A 20087-nucleotide genomic window follows, 5' to 3' on the forward strand; every position below is an offset into this window, starting at 1 on the left:
GGTGCCTCGTCTGGAGACAGGGATTCTTTTGGTAGAGGCCATCCTCCCAGGGTCTACATACTCCTATGTGTCATCTTACTTTGCTTCGTATTTAGTTGTAACTCGTGATTCTTTGAGTGCTCTCATATATGTGTCTACACTTGTGGGTGATTATATTGTTATAGATCATGTCTATCGCTCGTGTGTGGTTATTATTGGGGGTCTTGAGACCCGTGTAGATCTCCTACTTCTTGACATGGTTGATTTTGATGTCATTTTGGGAATGGATTGGTTGTCACCTTATCATGCCATATTGGACTTCATGACAAGACTATGACCTTAGCCTTGCCGGGGTTGCCTCGAGTAGAGTGGAGAGGAACTCCTGTTTATTCTAGCAGTAGGGTCATTTCTTATATGAAGGCTCAGCGTATGGTCGAGAAAGGGTGTTTGGCTTATTTGGCTCATGTTTGTGATTCCAGTACGGAGGTTCCTTCCATGGATTCCGTACCAGTTGTTCGTGAGTTTCTAGAGGTATTACCTGTAGACCTACTAGGAATGCCACCCGACAGGGATATTGACTTTTGCATTGATTTGGCTCCGGGTACTCAGCCCATTTTATTCCGCCATATCGTATGGCCCCGCCAGAGTTGAAGGAATTGAAGGAGCAATTGCAAGATTTGCTTGATAAGGGCTTCATTAGGCCCAGTGTCTCGCCTTGGGGTACGCCAATGTTGTTTGTAAAGTAAAAGGATGGATCATTGAGGATATGCATAGATTATCGGCAATTAAACAAAGTCACCATCAAGAACAAGTATCCATTTGCCAATGATTGATGACTTATTTGATCAATTTCAGGGTGCCAAAGTGTTTTCAAAGGTTTATTTGAGCTTTGGCTACCATCAGTTGAGGATTAGGGCATCCGATGTCCCTAAGACAACTTTTCACACTCGGTATGGGCATTATGAGTTTCTAGTGATGTCATTTGGATTGACAAATGCCCCAGCAGATTTTAGGATTTGATGAACCGAGTGTTCAAGCCCTATCTGGATTCCTTCATGATTGTTTTTATTGATGATATCTTGATCTACTCCCGCAGTTGCGAGGAGCACGAGCAGCATCTTCGGATTGTTCTTTAGACTTTGAGAGACAACCAGCTATATGCTAAGTTTTCGAAATTTGAGTTTTAGTTGATTTTAGTTGCATTCTTGGGTCACGTTGTATCAGCAGAGGGTACTCAGGTGGATCCTAAGAAGATTGAGGTAGTCAAGGACTGGCCCAGACCCACATCAGTTATAGAGATCTGGAGTTTCTTGGGCTTGGCGAGTTATTACCGTCTGTTTGTGGAGGGGATTTCATCCATAACAGCCCCAATGACCAGGTTGACCCATAAGGGTGCCCCGTTCAGGTGGTCGAACGAGTGTGAGGTGAGCTTTCAAAAGCTCAAGACAACTTTGACTACGACACCTGTATTGGTATTGCCCATGGGTTCAAGGCCCTATACTATTGTGACGCATCTCGTATTGGACTTGGTGCGGTATTGATGCAGGGTGGCAAGGTTATTGCATATGCTTCACGAAAATTGAAAATTTACGAGAAGAATTATGCAGTTTATGATTTTGAGCTAGCATCCATTGTTCACGCGCTGAAGATTTGGAGGCACTATCTATATGGCGTGTCGTGTGAGATGGTCACGGATCATAAGAGTTTGCAGTACTTGTTCACGCAAAAGGAGCTCAATTTGAGGCAGAGTTAGAGCTATTGAAAGACTATGATATCACCATCTTGTATCATCCCGGGAAGGCCAATGTGGTGGCCGATGCTTTGAGTAGGAAGTCAGCAAGTATTGGCACCCTTGCGTATATTCCAATCGGTGAGAGACCGCTTGTATTAGATGTTCAGGCCTTGGCCAATCAACTCGTGAGGTTGGATGTTTCTGAGCCCAGTCGTGTTTTAGCTTGCACAGTCGCTTGGTCTTCCTTATTTGAGCGTATCAGGGAGCGGCAATATGATGACCCTTATTTGCTTATCCTTAGGGGCACAGTGTGGCATGGAGATGCCAAGCAGGTCACTGTTGGAAATGATGGAGTTTTGAGGATGCAGGATCGTATTTGTGTGCCTAATGTGGATGGACATTGTGAGTTGATTCTGGAGGAGGATCACAGTTCCCGGTATTCTATTCATTCAGGCGCCGCTAAGATGTATCAGGACTTGCGGTAGTATTATTGTTAGAGGAGGATGAAGAAGGATATTGTTGCATATGTATCTCGGTGTTTGAATTGTCAGCAAGTAAAGTACGAGCATCAAAAACCTGGTAGTTTGCCTCAGAAGATTGAGATACCTGAGTGGAAGTGGAAGCGTATCACCATGGACTTCGTTGTTGGACTCCCACGAACTCAGAAGAAGTTCGACAAATTTTGGGTTATTGTAGATATGCTTACTAAGTCAGTGCATTTCATTCTTATGGCAGTTTCCTATTCTTTGGAGTGGTTGGCAGAGATTTACATCCGTGAGATCGTTCGCCTTCAAGGTTTGCCCATGTCTATCATTTCTGACTGAGGTACGCAGTTTACCTTGTATTTTTGGAGGGCAGTACAACGTGAGTTGGGTACGCGTTCAAGTTGATCACAATATTTCATCCTCAGGTGGACGGACAGTTCAAGCGTACTATTCAGATCTTGGAGGATATGATTCGCGCCTGTGTCATTGACTTTGGAAGTTCTTGGGTTCAGTTTTTGTCGTTAGCGGAGTTTGACTATAACAACATTTATCAATTGAGCATCCAAATGGCTCCCTATGAGGCATTGTATAGTAGACGATGTTGATCACTGGTTGGATGGTTTGATCCGGGGAAGGCTCGATTATTGGGTACTGATTTGGTACAGGATGCCTTGGATAAGGTTAAGATCTTTCAGGATAGACTTCGTACAGCTCAGTCCAGGCAGAAGAGTTATGCCGACTGTAAGGTTCATGATGTGTCATTCATGGTCGGAGAGAGAGTGTTACTTCGGGTGTCAGCCATGAAGGGTGTGATGCATTTTGGGAAGAAGGGCAAGTTAGCCCTAGGTTCATTGGGCCTTTTGAGATTCTCGATTGAGTGGGAGATGTGGCTTATAGACTTGCGTTGCCCCATGCTTATTAGCGGTACATCCAATGTTTCATGTGCCCATACTTCGAATGTATCACGGCGATCTATCCCACGTATTAGATTTCAGCACTGTCCAGCTGGATAAGGATTTGAACTACGAGGAGGAGTCGGTAGCCATTTTAGACAGGCAGAATTGTCAGTTGAGATCGAAGAGTTATCCTTCGGTTTGTGTGCAGTGGAGAGATTAGCCTGTTGGGACAACCATCTAGGAGTCCGAGTCCGATATGCAGAGCAGATATCCCTATCTTTTCCCTAGCTCAGGTACTTTTCTATGTTCATTTGAGGATGAACGATTGTTTTGGAGATAGAGAATGTGATGACCCAAAAGATCATCTCGTGTTTTAGAACCCAATTCGGGGTTCTGAGGCCTTCAAAATCCCATTTTCTTTCTCCTCAATTTGCGCCGCAGTCCGGGCGCATTTCAGGAAAGCCTTTATGTGAAAATTTTAGAAAATATTAAGTTTTGCCTTTAAAATTAATTTAAGTTGACTTCGGTCAACATTTTGAGTAAATGGACCCGAACCCGTGTCTTGACGGTCCCAGAGGGTTCGTAGTAAAATATGGGACTTGGGTGTATGCCCGGAATTGAATTTCGAGGTCCCTAGCCCGAGAAATAAATTTTTGAAGAAAAATTGTTAAACTGAAAATATAATAATTTTTAGAAATTGAATAATGTTTACCGGAGCCCGGTACAGGTTTAATATGGTATTTAAGTCATGTCTATGAAATTTGGTGAGAAACGGAGTTTATATGACTTGATTCGGACCCTAGGTTGTGATAATAGAAACTTTAAGTGTTCTTCAAAATTTCATTGTTTTTTACGCTAAATCCGTAGTTTTGGGTGTTATTTTAGCGATGTGATCGCCCGAGCAAGTTCATATGATGTGTTAAGACTTGTGTGCATGTTTGATTTGGAGCTCCGAGGGCTTTTGTGAGTTTCGGATAGGCTACGGGATGTCTAGGCTTAGAAAAGACATGGTGTAGGATAGTTGCAGAGTTGCAGGTCTCTGAACCTAGGAGTGCGGCCGCGCTTGAAACTTTGCAGACCGCGGTGGGATTTCGCAACCGCAGTAGAGGGCTTCGTGGACCGCGGTGGGTAAGGCTAAATTTTCGCGGCCGCGCCGATTAATTCACGGACCGCAGTGAGGTTCGCGGCCGCGCCCACATTTTTGCAGCCCACGTAATGGGGATCAAAGAGGGCTATATAAACGGGATTTTCATCTAATTTTTCACTTTTTCAAAAACCTAAAACATAAGTGGTGATTTTCCAAATACTTTTTCTTCCCCAAATCATAAGTGAGTGATTCTTAACTCATTTCTTTCACTCTTTTACTTCACAAGATTTCATCTTAGTATCTAGGGTTTTCATGGTGGAATTGGGGATTTTTGGGTAGAACTTAGAAATTTCGAAAATTTGGGAATTTAGGCCTCAAATTGAGGTCGGATTCCAAAACCAATTGTATATCCGGGCTCGAGGGTGAATGGGTAATCGGTTTTTGGTCTGAATTTCTGGTTTGGACCAAGCGGGCCCGGGTGTTGACTTTTGTTGACTTTTTTAAAAATGACCTACATTGAATTCCTTACTATTGTGGGTAGTTCCTAAGGCTTAAATTGAATCGTTTGGTTGGTAATTTTCTAGATTCTATTGGTTCGGAGGCTTGTGTGAAAGGAAAAGCTATGATTGAGCTTTGAGATCAGCTGTGGAATCGAGGTAAGTGTTGTGGCTAACCTTAGCTTGAGGGAGTAGGTATTGTTGTCTTATTTGCTACATGTTTATAGTACGACTTATAAGTGAGGTGACGAGTATCTATACGTTGTTGTCGGGTCATAGCATACGAGTAAGTCTTATATTTGTGACTGTTGTGTTTCTTTATACGTATTGTTCATGCTTAAACGAATTATTCTTCATGTTAAACAAGTCTTATTATGTTTTTACTGGTATTGAATATTTGTTGAGTATTGACTCAAGTTGAGATTTATAACATGAAGTTAAATGTTAAAACGAGACTGTTTAATGATGATTCCCTTGTTGGGTTGCTATTGTTTCTGTGTTTGGGTGAGGAAGAGTGTACAACACGAAGGGTGATGTTGTGCAATGTTTTGTGAGTGAATGATAAAGCACGGAGGGTGAGGTCGTGTCATATTTTGTGAGTGTTAATGCACGAAGGGAGATATCGTACCATATTCTGATATTGATAATGCACGAAGGGTGATGTCGTGCCATGTTATAAGAGAGTTATTGCACGAAGGGTGATGCCGTGCCATTTCTATTGTTTCTTATGGTAAGGACGAGAGTAAAAGCACGAAGGGTAATGTCGTGCACATGTTTCTATGTTATTATTTCCATTGGTTCAAAACATGATATTTACTGTGTTTTTGTACTATACTATTTTTAGAAATTGCCATTCCCTTCAGCATGTTCCCCTCCTTCCTGTTAGTATCTGTTAGATTTCCGTTATTATGGTTTTCTCATATAAGATTTAACTGCACAGATTTATATTATATATCGTGTCTTAGCCTCGTCACTACTTCGCCGAGGTTAGCCTCGGCACTTATAGTACATGGGGTCGGTTGTACTAATACTTCACTCTACACTTTCTATGCAGATCCCAGTATGGACCGCACTGATCAGAGTTTGGGTTATTGTCTTCAGTCCACAGAAGACCCAAGGTAGATCTGTCGGCGTTCGCAGACCCTAGAGTCCTTATATCCTAGTTTCCTTATTTTCTTGTATTTCCTTAACAGATATATTTCTTTTAAACCAATATTTGTAAAAACTCTTAGATGTTCGTGGATTGTGACACCAGATCTTTTTGGGTAGTCGTGAATTAGTGTTTTAAACTGCTACAAAATTTCCGCGCTTCTTATTTTTTTGGTTTAAGTTATGGTTAATTACTATTTTGGCTAATGATTAATGTGTTAGGATTGTACATGTTGGCTTGCCTAGCATTCTAAGAATTAGGCGCCATCACGATCCCGACGGTGGAAAATTCGGGCCATGACAGCATTGGAAACTCAAAGCACAAGGATTCATCATTCTTTCCCTCAACTCAACACCCGAGTTTAGATTAAATTCATGTTTTTTTATTATTCAACTTTATTTGTAATGATTTTTTCATGATTATGGAGTATTTTACCTTAAGGTTTGACAGATATGGTATTTGGATTGATATATGTGGATTTTAACTCTAGTTCTTTGATTGAATTCATTTATGGAGCTTTGAATTGCTTGCAACTTTATTCACCAGTTTATTTAATTAAAAGAGGAATAGTTTGGTGATTATATTTTGCATTATTTTATTTGGTTTAATTCAGTGATTCTTTTAGGTAATTGAAAGAGCTTGTTGAATTGTTGATTAAATCAAGTTGGCAGAATATTTGAGAGACATTCTCCTGAAGACTAATTATTAACGCGTGCTTGCATATTTTCACAATGCTTATATTAGTTCACCTCGTAGAATTAAGAGTTAATCGAGAGAGGAGTCTTGGTGTCACGATCCAAAATCCAATAAGGATCGTAATGGCATCGGATACCACTGTCAGGTAAGCCAACACCAAATAAATAGAAATTTCTCATTTTACTATTTTGAAATCATTCTTTTTTAAACATTAAAAAATTAATAAAGAATTCCATTGAATAAATAATGATGTCTTCAACAAACCTAAATACTGAATAATCCCTTAGTTATCCCAGAACCCGATATCACAAATGCATGAGCAATTACTAAAAATTCTAATGAAGTACAATAGCTGTCCGAAATACAAACTTGGACAGAAAATAAATATCACTGAAAGAGACTTTGTTGGCTGCGGGTCGCCTCGAGAGATGCAGCTCACCTAGGTCTCTATATCATTCATGCTGCTACGTCCATCAGGCCACTAGAGTACATGTGCCTGTGCAACAAAAATGCACAGCAAGTGTAGCATGAGTACAAAAATAATGCCTACTCAGTAAGTATCCCACCTAACCTCGAAGAAGTAGTGACGAAAGGTCGACTTTGACACTTACTAATGGTCCAATAATATCATTATAATAAAGAAGTGAATAAGTATGAAATAGGGCAATTATATGAAATAAGCTTGTATAAGATACATATTAACATCCTCTTTCCTCTTTATTTTACTCAAGTTTTCAGCTAGCAAGTTCCCTCCGTAACTGGAGCACATACATAGATATGGTAGATACTATCAAGAGGTTGTCATAAATCAATTAGGGAAAAAAAACACCCAAGGTACACCAACTTCTAGCTAAATGTTACGCACGAATTCCGTAAGGATGATCTACATATATAGGAAATGCCGAGGCGTACGGCCAGATCCAACATAAAAGTAAACGGTGCAGTGCCGAGGGTCGAACAGCGCGAACCATAGATGTATCTATTAACCTGCCGAGGCTTACGGCCCGCTCCCATAAGAGTGTGGTACATAAATCCTGCCAAGGCGAATGGCCCGATACCATAAGAGTAGTAGAAGGAAATACCCCGCTCGTGAATCAAACGTGCGACGCGGTCAAATATAATTTATGAAATCCCCCCCCCCCGCTCGCAAATCATACATGCAACGCGGCCAATATAATTTATTAAGAAATCAAAATACTTTTTCTTGATTTCCTTTCAAAATAAGGTCACTTCAACGTGAAGCTTTCAAAGAGATTTTCCCCGCTCGCGAAATGCACATGCGACGCGGTTACACGTAGATTTCTTAAGTCATTATAATATTTCTTCAATTCATTTCAAAAATACGAAGTTCAAATAAAACCTTTTAGATCTCAAATTCCTCAATTTTAACTCCTTTCAAGAGATTTACTAAGCAAACTCAATCTCGCTTCTTCTCGGGGCAAACAATAAACATAAATCAACAACAATATCAATCAAGGCATGATGTAAGCCTAAAACTACCCGGACATAGGTATAATAGTAGCTACGCATGGATTCTCGTCATCTCGTGCGTACGTAGCCCCCACAAATAGAAGCACATAACCAATTAATTCACCTATGGGGATAATTCCCTCTTACAAGATTAGAAAGGAGATTCACCTCGCTCCAAAGCCTATTTTCTAATTCAAGAACGCGCTCAAACCTCCAAATCGGAGCCGAACGATCCAAAACTATTCAAATGGGGTAAGAACTAATCAATACATGCTCAAACGTTCATATTCTAATTATTAAACCAATTTTCCAACCCTAAATGCAAGGTTCCTAAATTTATCCCCGGGCTCACTTGCCCGGATTCTGGAAATTCTTGAAGAAAGTTGTTACCCATAACCTAACGATCAAGAATATATGATTTCTACTAAATTCTATAATAAATTTCGTAGTTAAATCTCATTTTTGTCAAAACCCTAGGTTCTCACCTAAACCCTTGATTTTTCCTAATTTTTACATGTTAATCTATCCATAATCTATGTATTTAACTCATGTTGTGTAGAAATTACTTACCTCAAAGTGCTAGCTGAAAACCATCTTCAAAAAACTCCCAAAATCGCCTAAGAGGATGAGGTGAAATGAAATAATGACCTAAATCCCATATTAAAAGAGCTGGACACAGCCCTCTGATGTCGCATTTGTGACACCAGGTTCGCAAATGCGAAGCCTGGGCTCAGCTGTTGGGATTGCAAATGCGATCACAAAGTCGCAAATGCAACGTCTGCTGGGATCGCAAATGCGGCCAAAGTATCGCAAATGCGAACACTGTCTGGGTCGGGTTTCATCGCAAATGCGAGGTTCGCATTTGCGAACAATTTCTCGCATTTGCGAGACCTGCAACTGGTGCCAAGAATACCAGAAAAATCTGGTGTGCTTCCAACTCCTCCCGCATGCGCGAAACTTACCTGAGGCCCCCGGGACCCCGTTCAATCACACAACTCAGTCTCATAACATGACACAAACCTGCACGAAGCCTCAAATCACATCAAACAACACTAAAACCATGAATCGCACTCCAATTCAAGCCTAAAGAACTTTAGAACTTCAAACTTCTACTTTCGATGTCTAAACCTATCAAATCACGCCCGATTGACCTCAAATTTTGCATGCAAGTCATATTCGACATTACGTACCTACTCCAACTTCTGGAATCAGAATCCGACCCCGATATCAAAAAGTTCACTTCCGCTCAAACTTCTCAAAAACCTCCAAATTTTCAACTTTAGCCAAATGACTCCAAAATGACCCACAGACCTTTGAATTCACTTCTGATCGCGCTCCCAATACCAGAATCACCATACAGAGCTATTCCGAGACTCAGAATCCCAAACGAACATTGATAACACTGAAATGCACTTCAACCCAAACTTATAAAATTCTTCCAAAAATGCTAACTTCCACAATAGGTGCCGAAACGTTCCTGAGTCTTCCAAAACCCGATCCGAGCGTATTCCCAAGTCCAAAATCATCATACGAAAACCTTCGAATCCCGATTCTGAGGTCGTTTGCTCAAAAATACAATCTTAGTCAATTCTTTCAACTTAAAGCTTCCGAAATGAGAATTCTCTCTCCAAATCAACTCTGAACTTACCGAAATTCAATTCCGACCATGCGTACAAGTCATAATACCTGAAATGAAGCTGCTCATAGCCTCAAACTACTAAATGACGCGCTAGAGCTCAAAACGACCGACTGGATCGTTACACTTGGCTACACGTTTGAACTAATCATCGAGTGAATTCGTGGGAATCATTAGAACATTAGAATGAATTGAACTAGAGTTAGATCCCAAATAGCTATCTTACACCTATCCTGTCACAACCCTTATTTCTCCCGTTGATATTTTTGTGTTGCTCAACTCTTGTTTTTTTGTGATCAATTGTTAATTATTTTAGTTTCATAGTTAACTTTAGTTATTAATCATCCTAATCAAAGTGTTAATCATCCTTAATAGCGTTAAGCTAGAAATTATTTGAACATTATTTAAATTTAATTCCCGTGGAGACGATAATTAAATTATACTATATTTGGCTAGCGAGCATCAATTTCGTGTTGTGTTTTGCGTTCAGCATGATCCGTCTCTGCTTAAGTATGACTACCAGTGGCAATCTGATGCAAGTAAAGATTGCTAATTGATGTAAAATTCTCCTATTTCGAAGGATATTCTATGCAATAGATGCCATAAATATTAGAATTAGAATATTATGATAAAACATGATCCTTGATAGTTCATATTAACCTGGCTTAAAATTTAAATAACTTCTTAAGATAAAAATTTGTGGTGTTGTAATGGAAAGTGAAATTCTGGTACCTATATAGGATTAATATTTAAGGCTCACCAATTGAGCATATATTGAGTATAAGGATATAGCAAATAGGACCAGACCAGTTCGAACTTTTTTTAAATGGATTAAAACTTTAATTTAACAAAAACACTCATAGCTAAATACAACCCAGTTTTATGTTTCCGCACTAACAATTTTCTTTCCTTTTGTTTTACTTATTATGGTCACACCTATAAATATTAAGCTTTTATTTGTACCATTTTTTTTATTGAAAACATCGATGAAGATACATGTAATGCATGGAGCAATCACAACAAAATATGATTCCACTACATGCTTAACCTTCTTAATAAAATAAAATGCTCCTTATTTCATGATACAGTAAATAGAGCCTATGACTGAAACTAAGTTATTTTCAGTTGACATGCCTTTGCTCCTTCAATGGGAGGTACCACACTCACTGTAAATTATAAATATTCAACAGATTTCGAGATTGAGGAGTTGCGTTTCTAATGAACCTCAGCCCTATAGTAACTTAATCTTCACAATCCATGGCGATAAGTCTTATCTTTAATAAATGTAATGATTTTTTTTTGGTTTGGTAAATAAATACCTTCTCCTTAATATTGGTTAAGGGTAATTCGTTCTTACTTGAAAATGGCATTTATGGGTAATGCTGTATTTTGTCCCGGGGCCGGGCCTTAGTGGGCCTAACGGGCCGGGCCTCGCGGTCCCGGGCTTCGTGGTCCCGGGCTCTGGCAGTCCCGGGCCTGGCGGTCCCGGGCTTCGTGGGCCTAATGGGTGGAACCGGCCCGTGACGGGCCTAAGCCCACATGGTCCTGTGCTTAACGGGCCGGGCTCGTGGGCTTCGCGGGCCTAGCGGGCTTTTTTTTTTTTCTAGACAATTTCTTGTAGTATCATGGCTATATTAAAAATATATATGTAGTATATATGTATATCTAATTATTAAAGTGCTTGACGAAAAAGAAAATAACAAAACAATAGTAAAACACTAAATTGTCATGCATAAATATCACTTCTTGAAGTATATTATATTGTATCTTATGTATATATATTCTCTTATATATTTTCTTGTAGTATATATATTGTATCTTATGTATATATTGTAGCTTATAAATATATTTTCTTGTAGTATATATATTGTATATTATGTATATATTGTAGCATAATATATTTTCTTGTAGTATATTATATTGTATCTTATGTATATATATTCTCTTATATATTTTCTTGTAGTATATATATTGTATCTTATGTATATATTGTAGCTTATAAATATATTTTCTTGTAGTATATATATTGTATATTATGTATATATTGTAGCATAATATATTTTCTTGTAGTATATTATATTGTATCTTATGTATATATATTCTCTTATATATTTTCTTGTAGTATATATATTGTATCTTATGTATATATTGTAGCTTATAAATATATTTTCTTGTAGTATATATATTGTATATTATGTATATATTGTAGCATAATATATTTTCTTGTAGTATGTTGAATAGCAGGTAGAAGTCTATGATTAGAAAATGAATGTCTATTATAAATAGTAGACTTATCATCAAATTGAATACAAATCCTACCATCTGGATTTTGAGTAACATGCGAAAATTCAGTATTTGACAAGTCGTTAGTAATCTGACTTGGGGATATGACTGAATTTAAAGTCCATGTAGTTGGAAAATTAATTTCCTCCCACCTGATAGGTCTCCTAGTGGTAACCTTGGACTTTGCAAAATTGGTTTCGACCAATATGGTCTGATCCGAAGTATCGTATAACTTACATCTAGGATTCAAAGTAGATAATAGTTTGAAATAAATCCTATAGGACAGACATATAAGTTCAGAACCAGGCGCATAATTATAACCATGCGTTTTCACATTTAAAGTCAAAGCATCAAGAATATTAACATCAGAAAGAGATAGTTGCAGATTGGGTTGAGTATTAAAATATACTGGACCATAGGCCACTGTAGATTCTATCGAACCCATTAGAGACTGTCTGAAATTCAGATTTCTAGCATCTCTAAGAGCTGCTAAAAAGGTCTCTGGTAATCCTTTAAGGGTTAAAGGTTTAAATGCAATTTGAACCATACCAATATGCACATAATGGTAATGATGTTTATATAAATCTATATCATGCTTGTTTAACAAACGAATAGTTTGTTCAGACGAATTTAATGCTAAAGACTGTTCAGTCGTTTTTATCAATTGTTTAGAAGAAAGTTTATCAAACCAACCATAATCATAAATGGTTTTTATAGAAACTTTAGGAATTGTCCATTTATTTAATAAATCAAGGTTTTGAGGTATATCTACCTCTTCAAGTCTAGTACTTTTAGTACTTGTTTCTCCCAGATCCATTCCAAAGCTTCATATCTATGTTGAATCTTTCATATCTATTACACATTTACCATGAAAATTTCCTAGGCTCTGATACCATTTTACACCAGGATCTAGGTAGGCGGGCGGTAGTCCGCACGGCCATCCAGATCTAGCTGCTTTAGTTCACTTTAAAGGTTGGCGGTAGTCCGCACGACCAATAAGGATTCGAAATATACGAAAATTCTATTATAGTTTAATGACTGTATGGAAGGATCTATATCTTTTTACCCAAGCAAGGGGCCTGTCTAAGCCCGATACATACTCTTACTGAGCCCATGTGTCTAGCAGTTCTAACTGTGAAAGAGGTAGCCCTTTTGACAACTTCAGCGGGCTTTAATGTCACAGCTGGCTAGACGTAGCCACTAAGGCAAAGCCAATAGGAGTAGTACCAGAACCGACTGTACCACCATCTTGGAACCAAATCAAGAAACTATATTAAAATTTCTTTATATTTTGAAAGAGTCTGGATTCTTCATGGTTAATATGCAAGAGAAATTAGTTCTTCAACATAGATATGAATCTGTTTAGCCGGACATAGTCACGGCTAGGGAGAGAGACTAAAAATACTAAAAAGAAGAATAAAAATATGTACCTTGTAGGCCGAGAAGCAAGGCCCTGAAGATGAACTTCAAAACTTTTATTAATTCTTGAACTTGATTTACAAACTATAAACTAAGCTATGAACTAAGTGTTTACAAAGGGGGTTGGTTGAGAGAGAGAGAGAGAGAGAAAGTAGAGAGAGAGGGGGGTTTTTCGGCTCTCCTTCTTCAAATGAAGAAGCATCCTTATATAACAAAAAAAAGAATCTTGAATAGTAAAATGGGTCCCACATCTGGGTCCCTACACAGTGTTTTTACTGTAGATAAACAGTGTTTCTACTGTGGATGAACAGTGTATCTACTGTTTAAGTGGGTCCTGGCGGCTGATAAGCTGTCAAGTCTTCTTTTTGTCCAAATTGTGCATTTGTTGGAGGAATTCTTCCACCTTGTCGATATCTCTGTCAGATAATATCATTTCTGGCTGTATAGGTTGTGTATCTTCTACGAGGTCATCACCACTCGTTTCACTTCTCATCGAAGTGTCTGATTTTTCGCACTGATCTAGTGATTGGAGCAGATTTCTTTTCAATCCTTCTAAGTATTGATTTATCAAATCAATTTTATCTCCGTCTTGGATTGATATTCTCCGAGCAATATGTTTAACAGTGCTTTCTTCTATTATCCTCTTTTGAGGGGCCGTTACATATAAATGGACTTGTGTTTTAATAGAATCTAATAATTCTTGTCCATATAACGTCTTTGTTTTGGGATCAGTCTTCATCAATTTGTCCCAAAAATTATTGTAGAATACCCTATATAAACAAGGGATTTGTTCTTCCGTATAACCTAATTCCGGAGTCCATTTATGGATCCAGGGGATTGAAAATTCAATAAAGAAGTAGATTTGATCAATTTTTTCTAGGTAGCAGATATGATCTGCGTGGTATAACTCTGTTAAGAACGGCGAAGCTTTTGTCCATTCTTTGTATAACTTTAGAAATGGTTCGGGCAAAATCTTGGTAGTAGGACCGTGGTATGACCACCAGTTTAAAAACCAGTTAGGGATAGGTCCTGTAAATACCTTTGCGCATACTTTGATAAACCAAGTATGCTTATGTCTCTCATTGTTATAATAAAGCACCCTATCAAATGCTTGAATATAATCCCAATAAGTGAAATTCATAGGTGATTTATTAAGGCTTATCTGCCTTTCTTTCATTGTTGAAATACCCCATTCTTCAACAGATATAATCTGTTTGATAATGACTTTTGAAAAGTTATAAACATTTTCATTCGTGTTATAACCCGAAAAGTGCTGGAATTCTGCACTACCTGTACTGATCAGGATAGTTTCATAATAGGTGCGGGTTTTATATGATTCACCCGGATAGTATAATCCATTAATCAGATATCTCTGAAATATTTTCCACGGTTCTTCTTTTCTCTGAATCTCAGAGTTTTCAAGGAGAAATATCATTTCTCTCTTTGGTAACTTTTCATATGACTTGATATCGTCATTGTCTTCCTCTTTAGCAATTGAAGCAAAAGTATCACTTTGCTTTTTGGATGCTAAATAAGCCTGCAGATGTCCATATAATGGACTATCTTCTGGAATATCTTCCAGATGTATAGAATGTCCTGAGGATTCTCCTGTATGCGGCACCTTTGAGTTTATCAAACTCTTTTTTCCTCTTTGTATTACTGGAGAGTTTGATGAGGATCCGTATGACGATCCCTGAGAATAAGTCCTACTAGGGGAAGATCTTCCCCTACCTCTGCCCCTGGTGACCCATGAAGGGTCCATTCTGCGGAAATTGCAAATCATTATTAATTAAAAAGTGATTGCAAATCATTATTAATTAAAAAGGATAGCATAATTCTAGTGCTGATATCATCTTGACCGAAGGGACACACATTTTCAATTAACTGAAGAATATCAATAACTTCTTGAAAATTAGAGTGTTCTTCTTCCCTTGTTTTAATAATGTTAGCCATAATAATATCAAGTATAACTTCTTGTAAGTCTCTATTTAATTTAATCACTTTAAGAATAGTGATCAGTACCTTATCATCAAAAAACATGGTATAATAATTCATAATCTATTCTAAATATTCCCGGGATAGAAAATCCGGAAGGGAATTATCAATTCCTTTTTTGTATTGTATTTCAAAATCGAAAGGTGCTAGCTGAGCCTGCCATCTAGCAAATATTAATTTTGAAGCATCGTGCTTAAAATCTTTGTCAAACATGTATTTAACAGATTGAGCATCAGTTTTTATCAAAAACTTTTGGTTGTATAAGTCGTCTTGAAATTTTAATACACACTTAACAATTGTTAACATTTCATGCGCCACAGTAGCGTATTTCTTCTGGGCTTCGGTCCATTTACCAGAGTGAAATCTTATTAAGTATTCACTCTTATTATTGGGATTTACTTGTTTCAAAATCCCTCCATATCCAACATTAGACGCATCTGTCTCGATAATCTTTTGCCAAGTAGGATTGGCAAGGGTTAAACAAGGTAAAGATTTAACACGCCCTTTAATACTTTTGACTAACTCAGTATGTTGGTTAGTCCAAGGGTGTTTATGATCTTTCTTCAGCCGATCGTATAGAGGGGCTAGATCTCGTGACAAACTTTTATAAAAAGGGGATATATAATTCAGACTTCCCAAAAATCTTTGTAATTGAGTCCTGTCAGTGATAACATCAGGAAATTTTGAGGCAAAATCAATAGATCTTTGTATTGGGGTAATTTTTCCCTGGCAAATATTATGACCTAGAAAACGAACATTTGTTTGGAATAGACTCATCTTAGATTTAGAAATTACTAAACCGTTTTGTATAACAATTTTCTTGAAAATATCAAGATGCTTGATATGCATTTCCAAAGTTTTGGAAAACACTAATATGTCGTCAATATAAACGATGATAAAATTCAAATATGGGTTAAAAATATCATTCATAATTTTTTGAAATTCAGAAGGGGCATTTTTTAAACCAAATGGCATAACATTCCATTCATATTGTCCAAATGGAACATTGAAAGCAGTTCTATAAGTATGCTCTTTAAATATTTGAATTTGCCAATAACCAGATTTTAAATCAAATTTTGAAAATATATTGGCGTCATATAACCTAGATAGCAAGTCCCTTTTATTAGGGATAGGATACCTAATCCATTTTAGATGTTTATTTAATGGTTTATAATTTATAACTAAGCGAGGAATACCTCGTTCCTTTTCTGCCGCATTATTAACATAAAAGGCAGAACATGACCAAGGAGATTTTGAGGGTTTTATCAAACCCTTTTGTAACAAACTATCAATCTCGTTTTTGCAGAATTCAACTAGCTCAGCATTCATCTGGCAAGGTCGAGATTTAGTAGGAATATCATCCTCAGAGAAGGTTTCTTCGTATGGAAGAGTTACAATATGCCTTTTCCTGTTCCAAAAGGCACTAGGGTGATCGGCGCAAACATCAACGGCCATTTTTTCAGCAATCAATTTAATCTTCTGCTGAACTTTTGCAGATTGTATAGTATCGAATATATTCATACTAAGAATTTCTAATTGTAATGAATCAACATGCCTTTGTTTCATATTAATCAAGGCATTAATATCTCTAGTTACGGGATCTGTAACAAAGGAATAGCTTATCTTTTTATCTTGATAATTAGCAGAAAAACCATGTTCATCTATATTATTAAACGGATAAATAGCATTAATAAAAGGTGTTCCAAGTATGATTGGAGGGTATAACTGGTTTTTTACCAAAAAGAAGAAATGTGGAATACAGACTTTATTCTGGCAAATATGAGTATTAGGCAATTTGTACTCTATATCTAAAGCATGACCAGAAGCGGATTTCACCAAATGAGTAGTCTTTTGAAAATATCTAGTAGGAATCAATCCTTCCTGAATGCAGCTTACATCTGCACCACTATCAATCATAGCTATATCAGTTATAGAAAAATTATTATCAATCAAAATAGTACATTTAATATACCATTTGTGTGCAGTAATAATTTGCATCATACCTAAAAATAAATCAGATTTTTCATCAGAAATTTCTTTTCCTTTATCATTAGAAAAATCAGAAAATCCTTTAGTCGAAGATTCAGGTAGAGAATTATTTGTCTCAATTTGAGTAATACGGTGATCACAAATCATTTGATTTTGCTTAAGAGACTTAATATCTCTTTTCAAATTTTCTATTTCTTCTTTTAAATCATCAAAAGAAGTATCTCGACTAGGAGTAGTGGACTTTTGAAGTCTTCTATTTATTTCAGATAAAGAATATGGTGCAAAGTGTTCAAATTCGTTTTTGTATTTTTCAACAGATTTTGAACTACTAGAACTTGAACTTGCAGCTAAAGTAATAATTTTTTCACGAAGTTTTTCATCAGTAACTTCTTTTAAAAGTTCTATTACATTGTCAGATGTAATAGTTTTTATATTAAGATCATCAAATTGTGATTTCAATTTATAAAATTCATCACTATCACAAGCACAAATATCATTTTTGCATGTAGTGCAAGAAATATCTACATTTTTATTATTATCAGAAAAATCAATTAACTCAACTTCAGCTTCAGATTCAGTCTCTGAGTAATAGTCAGATTCTGATCCCGAAGTGTATAACAAGCCATAAACCTTATCGTGTAACTCATCATCGAGTTCTAAGGTTTTTAGCTTTTGAAGCTTGCAGTTTGGAGAAATATGACCAAACTTTCCACACTTATAACACTTAATATCAGCGAGATCACGTTTGGATCTATTCTTCGCAAATCGAGTAGATTTCCTGTTCGCTTTTCTAGTATCACGTTCTTCCTTAGGCCTATATTTAGACCTCTTTTTCTTATACGGGCTATCCGGGTTAGGGTACCTATGATATTTGGTTTTCTTCTTCCTATTTTGAGTGGAAGTTCCGGGTAAACCAAACTGGGTACAAAAGTCACCTACTTGGGACCTTTCTTTAAGCTTATCTATCTTAAGCTGTCTAGAAAGTCTTAGCTCATTACATAATTTAAGACCTTCTTCTGTACAAACACCTATAAGCTTACCATAGGTATAATTATTATACAGAATCTCTCCGCAACTACCCTTTAACACATTCCTTACTCTTTCAGCAAATAAGGAAGGGAGGCCGTCTATAAACTTGGCTTTCCAGTGTTCATATCTATTCTCGGGTAGTTCCATAACTCTACTCATAAAAGTATCTTTATACCATCTAAATTCACTAAGGGTCTTACATCTAAGTCCATTAAGTAAAGTTCGGACGGTCTGATGATTTGAGGTAAATCTACCATTGAAATGCTCTAAAATTGTAAGTATAAGGGTATAAACTGCATCTTCTCTACCCACTACTAGAGCCATTCCTATGTTATCAACACCTTCGTCGGTTGCAGTAGCATTTATGACGAAAGCCTTTTCCTCTACAGATAAATGATTATCCCACCAGCCACGAAGTTGGCCAGTAAATCCTGCAATAATCATTTTGCAAATAGTTCTATCTGTATTTTTAACACTTTTACAGATAGTCGAATACATAAGCATTCTGTGTACGAGAATGGTTAATTGTCTATCAGTTAGACCATCAAGATTCCATTCATAAATTTCGGAACCGTTATAAGACGTATTAGTCTGATTCCAGTCTCGTTCCTCAATCAACACATCTTGAGGAGTAGGACGAGGATAATAATAGGTCTGCATTCTTGGTTTATCAGCATACCTATGATTTTGTTTAACAATCCCTTTGAGTTTATTAAACTCTGACCAAGTCTCAGTTTTATAATCAGAAATGGTCTCCATTTTATCAGCAAATTTTTTTGATAAATCAATAGGTCTAATATTTAAACCAGAAAGCTTTTTATCTAAAAGCTGAGCTAAGTCATCAAGAGATTTAAATTTAAAATCCTGAATCTCAGGAGGTCTTTGAATATGAGTAAGAATGTTTTGATCAACTGTTTTACTTCCTGAAGTGGAGGCAATATCAGTTGGTCCTTTCTTAGTACCCATTTCTTTTATTAAAATAGTCAAATCATCAAGTTTTTTATCAAGAGAACCAATATGTTCTCCTAAAATTTTAACATATAAACCCAAATAATTGTTTTGAGAAATCAATTTATTAATTTCTGCAATACTAATAGCTGCCACATTATCATCAATAAATTTTTGAAAGGCAGTGAAAGTAATACCAGTATTATTAGGTAAAATAAAGGGAGCCTGAGGAGGATAAATTGCTTTAGTAATATTACCACTCCCGTCTTTATAAGATCTTTCTAATACCTTTATATAAAGAGGTAAATATGTTGTTATAAACCAAGGAACAAAATACATAATTTGATTATGCAAGGCACAAGCTTCATAAAATTCTTGAGATATATTATTTAAATCATCTTTACTATAAGTATCAAAAAACCATATTTTAAACTGGTTCCATTTTTCACTAAAAAATTCCTTTTGAATATAAATACGGGCCCGAGAACCGGGGCTAAAATCAATTTGGTGTGGAATCATTAAATATTATTGGGGTCGAAATCCATCTCGGATAAAGAAGGAATATCCTTATCTGAAATATTGTCATTATCTTGAACAATATTTGTTTGAGGGTTAATCTTAACCCTTTCAACCCTTTTAACCTTTTGATCAGGCTTATCACTAGCAATAGTGTGTAAAGAAGCCGCACGATTGCGAGCTGGACCGTAAACTGGTTCAACAGGGGAAATATGTTGAATAGCAGGTAGAAGTCTATGATTAGAAAATGAATGTCTATTATAAATAGTAGACTTATCAT

The 20087-nt window shown here is 36.8% G+C and overlaps 1 protein-coding gene across 1 annotated transcript; it reads left to right on the top strand.

Moving 5' to 3' along the window:
- Positions 1-312: 312 nt before the first annotated feature.
- LOC138888450 (uncharacterized) lies at positions 313-2196 on the top strand. The gene is made up of 3 exons (XM_070170314.1): positions 313-510; positions 835-929; positions 1974-2196. The coding sequence occupies exons 1-3, from the start codon at positions 313-315 to the stop codon at positions 2194-2196; spliced, it is 516 nt and encodes a 171-aa protein (XP_070026415.1).
- The last annotated feature ends 17891 nt before the right edge of the window (positions 2197-20087 follow it).

This window comes from Nicotiana sylvestris, chromosome 3 (genome assembly GCF_000393655.2).
Source record: "Nicotiana sylvestris chromosome 3, ASM39365v2, whole genome shotgun sequence".
In the NCBI taxonomy this organism is placed as follows: domain Eukaryota; kingdom Viridiplantae; phylum Streptophyta; class Magnoliopsida; order Solanales; family Solanaceae; genus Nicotiana; species Nicotiana sylvestris.